Below are 15871 nucleotides of genomic sequence, written 5' to 3' on the forward strand. Positions count from 1 at the left end.
GCATTGGAAAAGATAGAGCTTATTGGAACAATTTTTCTATTAATGCTTGGACCAGGATATTAGCATAGTATTACTTCAATATTCTATGAAGATAATTTTCCAAGTTCAAGGAGAAAGAACACAGCACTCTTCCATTCAATGGTTTTTGATTTTTCAGTAGCATGAACTATACATTCTTTGTTGCCAGTGCTCCCAGAATACTTTCTGCTGTAGTCACTAGTGTTATTAATGTTTACACAGCCTCCAATCGATTCTGCACTAACACATCTGATATCATCTCACTGTGCAACTTTCACTTCCCATCCTGGACCATCTTGGAACTACTATGTCAAAGGTTGATGAAAGGAAGAAAAGGAAGGGCCACTCAACATAGTGAAGCAGAGTTAGCACGTAGCTGCATGACTCTTACTGATACCAAATGGGAGTCAATGGATGAATGCAGTTCTCCTTGACCCTGGCCATCATGCAGATGTCTATGTCATGTGTATGTATCATAAGTCTCATAGAATGCCAAAGAAGACTTCTAAAACCTCAAAGCGTCAGGAATAGTGATCACAATGGGCATCTGAAATCAAGAAAGAATGTGAAGACGATGTATCTAGATAAGAGATGCAATGCCATTGACTGCATTGTGTCCCCTCAAAATCCATACATCTATGCACGAACTCCTAATATGACTGCATTTGATACAAAGCAACAAGATTAAAACCAGCTACTCATTATAAAATATGTGAAGACGTATAAGAATTAAAGAAATAGGCCTCCCGGTCCCGGAGCGGAGCCCGGACATCGCGCGCAGGCCGCCGGCACCATGAAGATCTGGACCTCGGAACACGTCTTCAACCATCCATGGGAAACCGTTACGACGGCTGCAATGCAGAAATACCCAAATCCAATGAACCCAAGCGTGGTGGGCGTGGACGTGCTGGACAGACACGTGGACCCCGCCGGGACGCTGCACAGCCACAGAATGCTCAGCACCGAGTGGGGCCTGCCTTCCATTGTGAAATCTATTTCATTTACAAATATGGTTTCAGTTGATGAAAGACTTCTATACAAACCGCACCCTCAGGACCCGGGCAGAACTGTTCTTACTCAAGAAGCCATCATCACGGTGAAGGGCGTCAGCCTTAGCAGTTACCTGGAAGGACTGATGGCCACTACCATATCTTCCAATGCCAGTAAGGGCCGAGAAGCCATGGAGTGGGTAATCCGTAAATTAAATGCTGAGCTCGAAGAACTGGCAGCGTAGGCGAGAGGGAGCTTACGGGCCCCATGGCAGCGGCCGCCTTTGCAGAGAAATGACACCGAGGCCACGTGCTCCTGCAGGCCCCAGCTCTCCAGGCCCATGTATTTATTTGTTATTTAAATAGTACAACTATATTTTAGGTAGAATTTTTTAATGAGCTGGAGTCCGACTATGTGACTTTTGATCAAATTAACAGATGCAGGGCTTCTAAGCCAGGGGATCACATGAGTGTGGAGGTTCTGAGCAGACGGAGCTCCCGCGTCGGCGCTGCCTGGCTTCGGACCAAGCCCGAAGGAGCAGAACGCCTCTCAGCGCACACGCGGGCGCTGTCCCAGGGGAGGCGTGCAGGTCGGAGGATGTTAGCTTGTATAACCAGTGTTTGATTTGGTACTTTAATGGTATTTTTGGAGTGACATTGAGCACTGCAAGGATATATGACTCCAATAAGACAATTTTGTTACCTTAAAGAGTACTGCGTTGATTTGCCAAAGTTTTGTAACTTAGTAAAGGTGCACCCCTCAAAAAAAAAAAAAAAAGAATTAAAGAAATAATTGTTCACAAAGGAAGCAAAACTTTGAAATTTGGAAAATCCTCAGCCTATTTGTTTTGCACACACACACACAGACACACACACACACACCACAGAAAGAGAAAGAGAATTTCCTTGTGCTAGTTCACTTCCCAGAGAGCTGCAACAGCCAGTGCAAGGCCAGGCAGAAACCATGAGCATCTTCCAATTCTTCCACATAGGTGGCAAGAGACCAAGTGCTTGGGACCTCTGTTGATTTCCTCAGGAGCGTAGCAATGAGCTGTATAGGAAGCGGAGCAACTGGGGCTGAAACCAACAGCCACATGGCATGCTGATAACAAAGGCAATAACTTTATGCATTAATCCACAACTATTGGCCCCTTGATGCAATTTTATCAATAGGGGCATTGCCAGTTTCAATTAAAAGGGATGAAGAAAGCAGAAGGAAATTAAACAATGATGTTGAATATCTCGGGCTTCATACATTTGATTTTGAATGTGAATATTAACTCTTATTCAAGTAAAGGAAGAACAGATGCTTATTCAGGCCAAAACCAACAGTGAATGCCACTCCTGTCTCAGACACAGGGAGCAAGAATGTTGTCATCCTTGTTTTCATGAGCTGAAGTGCAGGGTTATACTACAGAACTCGAAGAAGGGTATTGCCAGCCCAGTGGGCATAGAAGGTGTATTATTAACTGTAAAGATTATGATTCTAGTGCTCTAAAGATTTAAGGTACGTGTCCATACAGTGTAGGATGGTTGAGATTGTTGGAGTTAATAAAATGTCTTCTGTATGTAACAGGTACGGGAATTTGGATAGCAGGCGAAATGCTAAGGACTGAAAAATACCCCTCAAGTCATTTATAAGTTGGAGCTGTCACCTCAGAGTGACTGCGTTTGGAGTACAGAGATTGTTAAGAATAAAATACAAGTTATAAGAGTAGTGTTCTGGCATGAAAGTATTGTTATCTTTATAAGAAAATACAGTAGAGAGTTTCTCTCTTTCTCTAGCTTGTGAACAGTCAACTACAAGGCAGAATATCCATACCAGTAAGCTATTGGTCTTCATCTGTACAGCCACTAAATTGAGAGAATATAAATTACTGATCTTTATTTTCTCTTTCTCCAGACTTTAGTCTCTCTCTCTTGTCTCTCTCTCTCCTTCTGTCTCTTTCTCCTTCCCTCTCTCCTTCTCTCTGTTTCTCTCTCTCTCCTTCCCTCCTTCTCACTTTTGTTTTGTTTTCTTCTCTGTAACTCGACTTTAAGATAAATAAATCTTGAAATGATGTGCGTGTATATGTACATGTGTGATACATTGCAACAGATTTAGATCTCCACGGGTTTCTCCTGTTGCCTTTCCCTTCTTCTTTCTTTCTTTTTTTTTTTTCACTTTGATTTGTCCTTTCAACTGCATTGTGTTAGGAAGGAAAGAGCATAGATTTGTCTAAGACTGTCTTTTTACATCGTAATAAAACCCAAGTTTCTAGATATTTATAACCTTTTCTTAAGATGAAATAAATGTGAAATCAGGTAGAAACATCACTTAAGTTAAAATACATATAGTCTGTTACTAATATCTTGTTTTAAATAATTGAAGTTTACTTGCAATCTTGTAAACTTGATATGGAAATCAAGAATTTTGTTTGCACTAATTCTGAAAGATCAATTGATTATTGGGCAATTCAGCAATAAGATCAGTATGAGACATTTTTAACTCACTATGATGCTAGTTTCTTTTATCAGCATGTTCTGATATAATGCCAAACACAAAATTTCTTAAACATCAACAATATATTTACTGGAAATCATGAGGTGAATTATTTTCATAATCAATCAGTATTTGCTGCTTTTGTTTACTAAATATTTGATGTCGATATTAACATGCTTGATATATGACACTAAGCAGTTTTACTAAGTATGATTGCTATTTGTGTGTATATAAACACCAAAATAATTACTTGAATTTATGAGTTTGGACTCCTTTTGTGAAAATGTTTATTTGTGCTTCCAATTTTAGCACTATTGCTTTAATTTCATGCCAAATCTTGAAACCCAATGTTGCAACTTGCAGTCAGTACTTTGTTTATTGGAGAGTACAGCTTTCAATTCCCAGTGCTATCTTTTCTGCATTCTCTTTCATTTTAATTCTCACAACTGTTTATGATTCCAGCCAATCTCTAATCGACTCTCTTTTTCCAGTTGATGTTCATTTTACAATATCACAAATTTTCTTGAGATTCAGACACACTTTGCCAAGTGGAAAAAAGTTGAAAGAGCTTCAGAAGTAAATAGAGCCCTTGTTCTCTCAGTACTTGTCAGGGCTAATAGTTACCTGATTAGCATATTTAGATTTTCACATCTTAAAATATGTGAAATCTAAACAAATTATATGTTGGAATGGGAATGGGTTAATTACTCCAAAAGCAGTACAATGACAGGGATTCAAACCTTACTTTCACAATAATCCTCTGAAGAAGGAAAGCAGAAGCTGAAGTAAGTTGCTATAACCACCTTGGGTTGAAAGGTCAATTTAGAATGATAGTAAACTGTGTTCTCTGAATGTGTGCAGTCTTACTTTGGAAATGATTAAATATCAGCATTTCTTCTTCATATCACATCTATGTGCTTATTTTGGGGGCAAACATCTGAGTTTCATGCCAGATTCCCTTTGGGACATTATTGGATCAGGATGATACACTCTTTTAAAGAAGAAACGTACAGTTAGTGTACTTGGGACCTGGCATATATCCAGATTCCACACGCATTTGCTCAGAGTGTGGGCAAAGGATGGCTTTTTGGATGGCTAGGAGCACAGCGTTCAGCACACCAGGCTGCTAATGACTGTGTTGGTGGTTCTGAATGGAGCTGGTATTCACTGGCATGAAAGGATTCCAGAATTTAAGTAGGTTTGATTCATGGACAGCAGACGAAAAGAACACAATTTTCTGTACTTCTTGGAGGATGATCTTCAACTATATACTTGAAGAGTCTGGAAGTGATAGTAAATGACAAAATTATGTTGTGAGAGATAGACTGGTCCTCACACATACGTCGTATTACTCTAGTTGATTTTATGTGGTATTGCTGCACGGCTTGGAAATTAAACCCTTAGGGTTTGTTGACGGAATATCAATGACCACTTTATATTTTTTGCTTAACCTATCTCTCTTTACCTTCTCCTAAAGCCAAAATATGTTCTCGTAGGGATTCTGCTTCTTAACTAGAAACAAAAGTGGCACTGATAGTGAATCAAACACAAAATGATTGCCTCTATGTCAACTTTTGAATGAAAAGCCCACAGTGTCCTCTTAATTGATTGTTCAGCTATAGTCTCTTTAATATTCTTTATACTAATGATTTGTGTTGCTTTATATATTTTGTGCTATTTTATATTTTGGAGAACTCAATATCAGGTCATGATGGGACAAATACTTAACCTCTAAGAACTCATTGAATTACTTAGCACAAAGCATTATAATACTTCAATTTCTACAATCTTAAGCTCCTATTGTCTGTGACAATGAGACTCTGGTATCAATGTCATGGTATTTGTCTGGACTCTCTTCTAAGGCCTTCTCATTTATGGTACCAGATTTTCTTTATGCTAGCAATCAATTATTGTTTTCTATTGGTCTTTATAAATCACTATCCTATTTTAATTATTTAAGGTATTTCAAGTCAGCTGTTGTTTGCTTTCTCAATGCTTATCTCTTTCTTTCTGAGACATTTATACATTAAAATGATAATTTATTCTCAAATTGATTTTGTATATTTCTAATTTCTAACTGTATTTATTACAGAGACACCAAGAGAGAAAAAAAGTGAGAAACATATATGTGGTTTACTTCCTGAATTTCCTAAACAGGTAGGATAGTTCAGGGCCAAACCAAAACCAAGAACCAAAAACTTCATTCAGGTCTCCCTTGTATGGAACAGAAACTTATTTTGTGACACAACCTCATGTTTCCCAGACTCCACCTTTGTAGTAAGCTGGAATCCAAAGCTGGAGTGATGGGGGGGGGGCATTCCAAGCTAGTCTAAGAGAGGATAGTTATCAAACCCACGTCTTAACTGTTTGGCTGAATGTTCACTCCAAATCCAGATCTTTTAACCACCATATGTACAAGAAGTTGTTGCAGCCCGTGAAAAATTGGTATTGGCAAATTTTACTTAATTCATAATGTCATAATGCCTGGTATGTTCTACCTACCCCATATATTCTATAAACAGAGTATACACAAAAGGGAAACATGTATAATTAACAGAGTATTTTGAGATTAGATCTTCAACTATACATTTTACAATCTCATAAGGTAATTCCGAATCAGAGTATTATTTGAGATTTTCCAGTGTAAAGAATATAAGCAGTAAAGTTACATAAATGCAGTTAAAAATGGCTTGCACAAAATGGAAACATAAAATATTTTCCATTGTTATTCACTTCTAAGTAAAGTTAGTAGCATTCCTTCTACTTCTGAATTCATTAAAGACTGAGTATTTCAGATCAGAATAAACTTTGTTTATAGTTTGCAACACTTTTAATCTCTAAAAGTTTCTGAAAGTAATTAAAACCTCACAGGATAAAATATTTTCCACAGGAGAAGTATTGAGAAAGTTAATACTTCCAACAATATTAAGAAATATGTTCAAAAGTGCATTATGGACAGCCACACAGAACACTGTAACACAGTTAACTAATTAATATAAACAACAAAATATTCTTGAAATTATCCTCATTAAGTTTTTATATTACATACTAATGAAAGAATTAAATACTAGCAAAATTCAACTTAGTACCACATGAAATAAAGCAAGGCAGAGAGGCAGAGTTGGAACTGAAATCTGTGAAACAAAATTTAATTTGCAATGAGTCATGAGCTTCAGACACAGGAAAATAGACCAATAAATTAATTTAATTCTTTTACTATGAAATGTGGATAATATATGAAAAAAACTTTTATAATATAAAAACATAAATATTTCTTTCAAGCTTTAACTACTTACAGTTGCAAAGCAGAAAAACACATTAGCACACTGCATATGAATTTTCAGCAGTGGACCATTTATATTTGTATTATAGGAAAATAAATTGACCTAAATGAAAGGAAATTACACTCCTCAGCAATACACAAATAGGGACAGCAGGAAGCCAAATGAACTATGGTCAGCTTCAGGGTCACTTTTTCCAAAACAATGCAATGAGTCTTAATCAAGGACAAACATGGGAGGTATAAAAACTACATCACACACTATTCATGAAAGCAAGCAACCCTGTTACTTCCCAGGACCTTGGAACCACCTGGGTGGGGCCAAAGGAAACAAGGCAACAGGTTTCAGGAGAATCTGTCTAAACTATGTCTCCTGGTTTACTTTTCGCAGGATTCTACATTTCTTGGAAGAGTTTGAAGGCTGTCAAATGCAAACAACGGATATGTTTTGAAATCTAGGGATGTTGAAAATTACCAAGGGATATAAAGATCAGATAGGATGGTGTAGTAAAAAAAGTGAAATCCAACTTAATGAATTACGCAAAAATGATTTGCATGATTCTAAGGAGAGTACTTCCTTTTCCCACGTTTTATCATTCATTGCTTCATCAAGTGGGGTGGGGGAGGCTTCCTCTAACCATCACGTCAAATCTCCTTGATGTCATACTTAAGCTCCACTCCCTTCTTTTTGATAAGATTAGGTTCTGCATAACTGCCAACCCACCTTCTTTTTTTCTCATTATCAAATGTCATTCTTTTTTCCACCACACATTCAATTCTTAGCCTAGTTCTCTGTGTAAATTAAGTCTATTTAGTTTTTCTTCAGAGTAAGATTTTTCAAAAATGTTCTCTTTAGTGTCAAGTGAAAATATATTAACATCTAGACCAACAGGCCACTACATTATAAACATCTAAGAGAAATACATTTTTATCGTAAAATTACATTAAATTAGTGTTAATCAGCTCTAATCATTAAAAACCAAAAAACCTGTAGTAAGTATATATTATTTCTATATGCAAAATTTCTTTCAAAAATCTTCGAAATTAAGAATAAAATGAATAGTTACACTATTATGTTAAAACATATATATTCAATTGATTTACTTTCTCTTACCATTCAATTTTAACCATCAGAATAAAATGGCAAGCAATGAACATGTTACTTGCGATACTTTTTCTTTTGGATTTCTAAATTAGCTATTTAAGAAATTAACTTTAAAAAATTACATTTTGTATCATTTTGGTGGTAATTTTCCCTACCAAAAAAAATGTACTATATATTTACATGCATGCAATAGCAAGAAAGTTTCAGCTAAACCTGTTAAATATGAAGCCCTGAAGTCACCTTACATTTAAGAAAATATTTTTATTTTTATTTTAAAGGTAGAGTTACAGAAAGGAGAGACACAAAGAGAGGTATCTTCCATCTACCGTTTCATTCCCCAAATGGTTGCCCTACCCAGAGCTGAGTTGATCAAAATCAGAGACCAACAGCTTCTTCTGGATCTCCCATGTGTATGTAGTGTCTCAAGCACTTGGACCATTCTCTGGTATTTTCCATGTCACAAGCAGGGAGTTGGATCAAAAGTGAAGCAGCAGGGATTTAAGTTGGTGCCTAATTGGATGCTGGCTGACAGACATACTTGGCCTGTTACGCCATGGAGTGGGCTCCTAGTTACCTATTATTTTAATTATGCACATTTAAGTTACATAATGATATCAAATCTTGTTATCTTTATCCTTTTTACATAAAACTGTGTTATTGTCATTATATATCAAGCATTAACAGTTTAATATTCACTTTATTGTTTATGCTCAAAATAAAAGTCAAAGTTGATAAGCGAACAAAAATCAAAATATATGACATTGGTGGATAGGTGGCTGACACATGATAGTGCTGACTGGGCACCTGCATGTCATGTCAGTGTGCTTCATTTCAAACCCAAACTCTGCTCTCCAGTTCAGTTCTGTACTACTACGAAGCTTATGTGATGTCCACAATGGCTCAACTAACTCGCTGCTGCCACCGACGTGGGGGACTTGGTTCCTGCTTTTGACCTGACCCAGACCTGCTGCTGCTGTTGGAGGCATTTCCTGACCATGACCGCTCGCTCTCTACCTCTATGCTGTCTGTATCTGTGTTTCTCGCTGCCATTTAAATGAAATGTTTTAAATATTGTTTAAAAAAAAAATGACAAAACAAAGTGGCAGCAATAGGCAATATGATCTGTGTATCATTTTTATTGTTTAGAGGAACATTGAGCCTGTGACTATCAAATAATTCAAATATAAGCTATCCCCAAAATGTAAAAGAAAAAGAAAGAGAAGAGAAAGGAAGGAAGAAAACGGAGAAGGAAGTATAATTGTTTTCCTGGAACAGTATTTATGAAATTTATAAAATTTGTTTTCTAGAGACTCGCAAGATGGCCGACATAGGAGGAAGACTGTGAGAGAGCTCACAGACAGAGAGGGCTAGAACGCGACAAAAGAGAAAGTGGAGCAGCATAGAACTACAGGGAGAAGAACGTGAAGTTCCCTGGACAGTGTGGAACCAAAAAAATCCACACAACTCGGAAGAGCAACCAGGGAAAAAAAAACAAAAGAAAGAGCAGGGGAGACGACTTTCCGCTCCTGACCTGCTGAGTCACCTCTGAGTGCAGACACTGAAAGCCGCCGACAGATCCGGAGACCGACCCGCAGACGCAGTGGCCGTGAGGACCAGCGGTGATTGGGACCCGCTGGCATCTGCTCACCCTGGTCACCAGGACCCTGAATCACCTGGACCCGCCGGCATCCGCCCACCCTGGTCGCCAAGCCCCGCCGGGACCTGCCCCAGCCGCAGCCTCCAGGTTCCAGCCGCCTGCACCCGCCGAGACCAGCAACAGACACAGCAGTCGCTGGGAGACGCACCTGCGGCGAGAATTCCGACCAGAGGAAGAGGCAGACTGCAAGAACCTGAGGTTTGAGAGAGTTGGGTGGGGACAATAGTGGGTTGGAGGCTTCGGGAGTTGGCCCCCCAGGGGCATGCACAGAGCCTGAACACAATTGGTGCTCGTCTCCCCGCCCCTCCCCCACCCCCAGACTCCTGCGTCTAGAGACACAGGGCGAATGCCTTGAAATTGCCAAAACTGTGTCTGGGAGAAAGGCAAAAGGCACATTGGATATTCCCCTGTGCCTTTGCGGTCTGGCACTCAGCTGGGCGGTGCTATACCACAGGAACCCAAGCACGCCATCTGGGCTGGGCAGTCCCGTGCTAGCGCTGGGGCGGTCGGTCCCCTGCAAGCGCTGGGGTGGGCGGGCCTGCACAGGAGGCGCTTCCAGAGAACACCTGGAACACCCCACGCCCTATAGTCCAGTGCTCCGAGCCCTGTGATCCCGCGCACAGGGGGTGCGCACAGAGAGTGCCTTCACTCCCCCATGCCCTGTGGTAGCATACCTGTAGGGGACGAGCTGAGAGTGCGCTTTGAATCCGCTGGGCCCTGGAAGTGTCGCCCTGAGGTCCAGTGTTCTGGAGACGCACCAAAAGTGCCTTGAAAATTCCCACACCCTGCTACTCCACGTCTGCAGACTCCGATCTCTAGAGGAGAGTGCTTGGAGACCCCTCAGCACACTGGTGCCTAGGTCTCTCAAAAAAGAAACACTAACACAATGGGAAGAAATACCAGAAAAGGTAATGATCCAGATGAGAGTGCCAACACCCTACCAATAAAGGATCGAAAGCCAATGTCTATTTCGGAGATGCGAGATGAAGACATAGAAGATCTACCAGACAAGGAATTCAAAATAATAATGTTAAAATATGTCAGAGACAATGAGAAGAATTGGGAGGACTTCAAGGAATTCAAGAACCACATAGCCTCAGAAATACAACAAATGAAAAGTAAAATCCTTGACTTAGAGCACAAAATTGAGAGCCTAACCAACAGAACAAATACAGCAGAAGAGAGGATCTCTGAAACAGAAGACACACAAAACGAACATACCCAGTTCATGAAACAGCTGGAGACAAGTCTGAACAAAGCCAATAAGACCATACAAGAAATGAAAGACAACCTCAGAAAATCAAATATTAGGATTATTGGCCTTCCTGAAGGAGCGGAAAAAGAGTCAGGAATGCAAATGGTGCTCTACGAAATTATACAGGAAAACTTTCAAAACACTTGGAACATGAACCCAGCCCAAATCCAGGACGGTCAGAGGACTCCCAGCAGATATGACCCAAAGCGATCTTCACCCAGACATATGGTGCTCAAGTTCCACTCCAACAAAGACAAAGAAAGAATCCTAAGACAAGTACGAAGCAGAGAAAAGATCACATACCGGGGAAAACCAATCAGGATCACTGCTGACTTCTCTGAAGAGACTTTACAAGCAAGAAGAGAATGGACAAAGATCTTCCAAATCCTGAATCAGAACAACTGTCAACCAAGAATATTGTACCCAGCAAAGATCTCATTCGTATTTGAGAACGAAATCAAATACTTCCACAGCAAAGAGAAATTAGAAGAATATGCCAGCACAAAACCAGCTCTACAAAATCTCCTTAGAAATGCACTAAATCCAGAAAAAAAGGAGGTGAATCATAAGCAAAGATGGCAAACAGGAAGATCTCCCCACTAAAGTCCACACAAGGAAGGGCAATTACACAGATATCAACACCCACAAAAACAAGTATGGCAGGGCAAAATCACAACCTCTCAATTTTAACTCTTAACACAAATGGCCTGAACTCACCAATCAAAAGGCATAGATTAACAGAATGGATTATCAAACAGCACCCAACTATCTGTTGCCTACAAGAGACACATCTAACCAGAAGAGATTCGAAGAAGCTGAAAGTGAAAGGTTGGAAACAAATATTTCATGCCAATGGACGAGAAAAAAAGGCTGGCATAGCTGTCTTAATTTCAGATGATGTGGACTTCAATCTGACACACATCAAAAAGGACAGGGAAGGACATTATATATTGGTGAAGGGACTGATCCATCAGGAAGTAATTACCATTGTGAACATATATGCACCAAATTCAAACGCACCTAGCTATGTGAAGCAATTACTCACGGACTTAAGGGGAGACATAGATATGCACACAATAATAGTGGGTGATCTTAACACCCCACTAACAACTATAGACAGATCAACAAAACAAAAACTCAACAAAGAAACAACAGAGCTCATACAAACAATAGAACAACTGGACTTGGTTGACATCTATAGAATTTTTTACCCAAAGGCCACAGATTATACATTTTTTTCAGCAGTGCATGGCACCTTCTCCAGGATCGACCACATGATAGGACACAAAGCAAACCTAAATAACTTCAAAAAGATAGGAATCATACCATGTACCCTCTCAGACCACCACGGAATGAAGCTGGAAATCAGCAATTCAAAATGTCCCAGGAAATACAGAAACTCTTGGAGGCTGAACAATATGCTATTAAACGAACAATGGATCAGAGAAGAAATTAAAGGTGAGATCAAAAAATTTATGGAAACCAATGAAAACTCTGACACAACATTCCAAAATTTGTGGGACACTGCCAAAGCAGTGCTACGGGGTAAACTCATCGCAATTGGAGCTCATGTCAAGGCCCAAGAGAGGCGCCAAATACAGGAACTAAACACACACCTCCAGGAATTGGAAAAACAACAGCAGAAGAGCCCCACACACAATAGGAAACAAGAAATCATCAAAACAAGGGAGGAAATCAACCAGATAGAAATAAAAAAAACCATACACAAAATCAATGAATCAAAAAGCTGGTTTTTTGAGAAGATAAACAAGATAGACACCCCACTGGCCCGACTGACAAGGAAAAAACAAGAGAAGGCAAGAATTACCAGCATCAAAGATGAAAAAGGCAACATAACAACAGACACCGCATCCATTAAGGCCATAATTAGAAATTACTACAAAGCACTGTACTCCAACAAATCAGAAGATCACCAAGAAATGGAAAAGTTCTTAGATTTCTACCACCTGCCAAAACTTAGCCCAGAGGCAACAAACGACCTGAACAAACCCATAACTGAAGTAGAGATTGAATCAGTGATTAAAGACCTCCCAACAAAGAAAAGCCCAGGCCCAGACGGCTTCACTCCAGAATTCTACAAAACATTCCGAACAGAACTGACCCCAATCCTCTACAAACTCTTCAAAACAATAGAAGAAGAGGCAACCCTTCCAAACTCATTCTATGAAGCCAACATTACCTTAATCCCAAAACCAGACAGAGAACTAACAGAGAAGGAAAACTACAGACCTATCTCTTTGATGAACATTGATGCTAAGATTCTCAACAAAACCCTAGCCAACAGAATTCAAAAACACATCAGACAGATCGTTCATCCAGATCAAGTAGGATTCATCCCTGGAATGCAGGGATGGTTCAACATTCGCAAATCCATAAATGTGATACACCACATCCAAAAACTGAAAAACAAGAATCACATGATAGTATCAATAGATGCAGAAAAAGCTTTCGACAAAATCCAACACCACTTCCTACTAAAAACCCTAACCAAGGTAGGCATAGATGGAAAAATCCACAACATAATTAAAGCCATATATGAAAAACCCAACGCCAGCATCATACTGAATGGAGAAAAACTGGAACCCTTCCCACTGAGATCTGGAACAAGACAGGGATGTCCACTTTCTCCACTACTATTCAACATAGTCCTAGAGGTACTCGCTGAGGCCATAAGACAAGAAAAAGAAATCAGAGGAATCCAAATGGGAAACGAAGAAGTTAAACTCTCACTATATGCAGATGATATGATTCTTTATGTAGAAGAGCCAAGAGACTCAATACAGAGACTGCTAGAACTTGTACGAGAGTTTGGTAGAGTGGCAGGGTACAAAATTAATGAACAAAAATCAACAGCCATAGTGTATGCGAATAGCCCCAAGATGGAAAAAGACTTAAGCAGCCAGATACCATTCAAAATAACAGAGAAAAGTATGAAATATCTGGGAATAAATCTAACCAAAAATGTAGGAGACTTATTTGAAGAAAACTACAAACTACTTAAAAAAGAAATTGAACAAGACCTCAAAAGATGGAGTAACATCCCATGCTCCTGGATAGGTAAAATCAATATCATTAAAATGTCTATACTGCCAAAAGCAATATATACATTCAACGCAATCCCAATCAAATTGCCCAAAACATTCTTCATGGAACTGGAAACAATGATCCAAAGGTTCATCTGGAAGCACAAAAAACCACGGATAGCTAGAACCATCCTGAAGAACAGAAAGTTAGCAGGGGGAATCACAGTTCCGGACCTCTGGACATACTATAGGGCAGTGGTTATCAAAACAGCGTGGTACTGGCACAAAGATGGAGAGGAAGATCAATGGAGCAAAATAGAAACACCAGAAGGAAACCCACACAGATACAGCCAAATAATCTTTGACAAAGAGACAAACGACAACCCAGGCAAATGGGAAGGTCTGTTCAATAAATGCTGTTGGGACAACTGGTTGATAGCCTGCAGAAACAAAAAAATAGATCCACATCTCTCACCATACACTAAGATCAGATCTAAATGGATAACAGATCTAAACCTACATCCAGAAACCTTCAAACTTTGGGAAGAAAATGTTGGAAACACACTGGAACACTTAGGGGTAGGCCCTCACTTCCTAAAAAAGACTCCAAATGCAGTAGAAATCGAGACCAAAATAAACAATTGGGACCTCATCAAACTAAGAAGCTTCTGTACAGCTAGAGAAACAATCAACAAAGTAAAAAGGCAACCCACAGAATGGGAGAAGATCTTCGCACACGACATAGGTGATAGAGGGCTGATCTCCAGAATATACAAAGAGCTACAAAACAACCAAAATGTCAAAACAAACAAGCCACTCAAGAAATGGGCACGGGAAATGGGCAAACACTTCACAAAGGAACAAACCCAAATGGCAAATAAACATATGAAAAAATGCTCAAGTTCCCTGGCAATAAGGGAAATCCAAATTAAAACATCAATGAGGTACCACCTAACACCAGTAAGACTGGCCCACATGAATAAAAGCACCAACAACACTTGTTGGCGAGGTTGCGGGGAAAAGGGAACCCTACTCCATTGCTGGTGGGGCTGCAGGCTGGTACAGCCTCTATGGAAATCAGTATGGAGAATATTCAAACAACTCAAATTCAACATACCGTATGATCCAGCAATAGCACTCCTAGGAATATATCCAGAACACTTGTTTTATGAGAAACCAACATGCACTCCTATGCTCATAGCAGCACAATCAGTAATTGCAAAAACATGGAAGCAACCAAAATACCCATCAACAGAGGATTGGATAAGAAAGCTATGGTTCATCTACTCCATGGAATACTACTCAGCTATTAAAAAAAACAAAATGCAGTTCTTTGTGGCCAAATGGGCCAAACTGGAAACCATAATGCTAAGGGAAATGAGCCAATCCCAAAAGGTTAAATACCACATGTTTGCCTTAATTTAAGATGATATGATGTTATGTATAACATGTTATGTTTTGAATGTTATATGTTGTGTATAAACTAAAATTGAACTGTAGGTGAGGTGGTCACAGAAGGTGACTGGGAACTCGCATTTACTTTTAACATGTTGGTTACTCATTACTATGTCAATTAATTCCATAATGATGTAAATTTTTGCTGATGGTATGTTGGAGCTTTTAATTGACTGGGATGATGCTCTGCTGGCTCTGTCTTCAGACCAGAGAGGGTATACCTAAGAAGCCGTTGGACTTGACTGGACAATAAGATGCTGGACTCTATGTTTGGTATATGCTTGCAATGGGGGAATCTCAACTGAACTTGAGCTGTGGTTATGCAACAAGGTGGAGGAATCCACCATGGTGGGAGGGTTTGGGGAGGGGTGGGGAGAACCCAAGTATCTATGTAATTGTGTCACATAATACAATGTAATTACTGAAGTTAAATAATAAATATAAAAAAAAAATCGATCCCTGTGATATCTTGAGCAGAGAGCTCAGGCATGCCATGTTATACTTCTTACCTACAGGGCATGTTACACTATAGTTAATAAAGGAGTATTGTTTTAAGCTCTCAAAAAAAAAATTTGTTTTCTATATA

General features: G+C 39.4%; 1 protein-coding gene across 1 annotated transcript in view; it reads left to right on the forward strand.

Moving 5' to 3' along the window:
• The first annotated feature begins 764 nt into the window (after positions 1-764).
• The window catches only part of LOC131479806 (PRELI domain containing protein 3B-like), an 88027-nt gene continuing 72920 nt past the window's right edge, over positions 765-15871 (forward strand). The window contains exon 1 of the mRNA XM_058661253.1: positions 765-1479. Coding sequence (XP_058517236.1) covers positions 812-1252 — 441 coding nt within the window. The 5' untranslated portion in view covers positions 765-811 and the 3' untranslated portion in view covers positions 1253-1479. The remainder of the gene's footprint in view (positions 1480-15871) is intronic.

This window comes from Ochotona princeps, chromosome 3 (assembly GCF_030435755.1).
Source record: "Ochotona princeps isolate mOchPri1 chromosome 3, mOchPri1.hap1, whole genome shotgun sequence".
NCBI lineage: Eukaryota > Metazoa > Chordata > Mammalia > Lagomorpha > Ochotonidae > Ochotona > Ochotona princeps.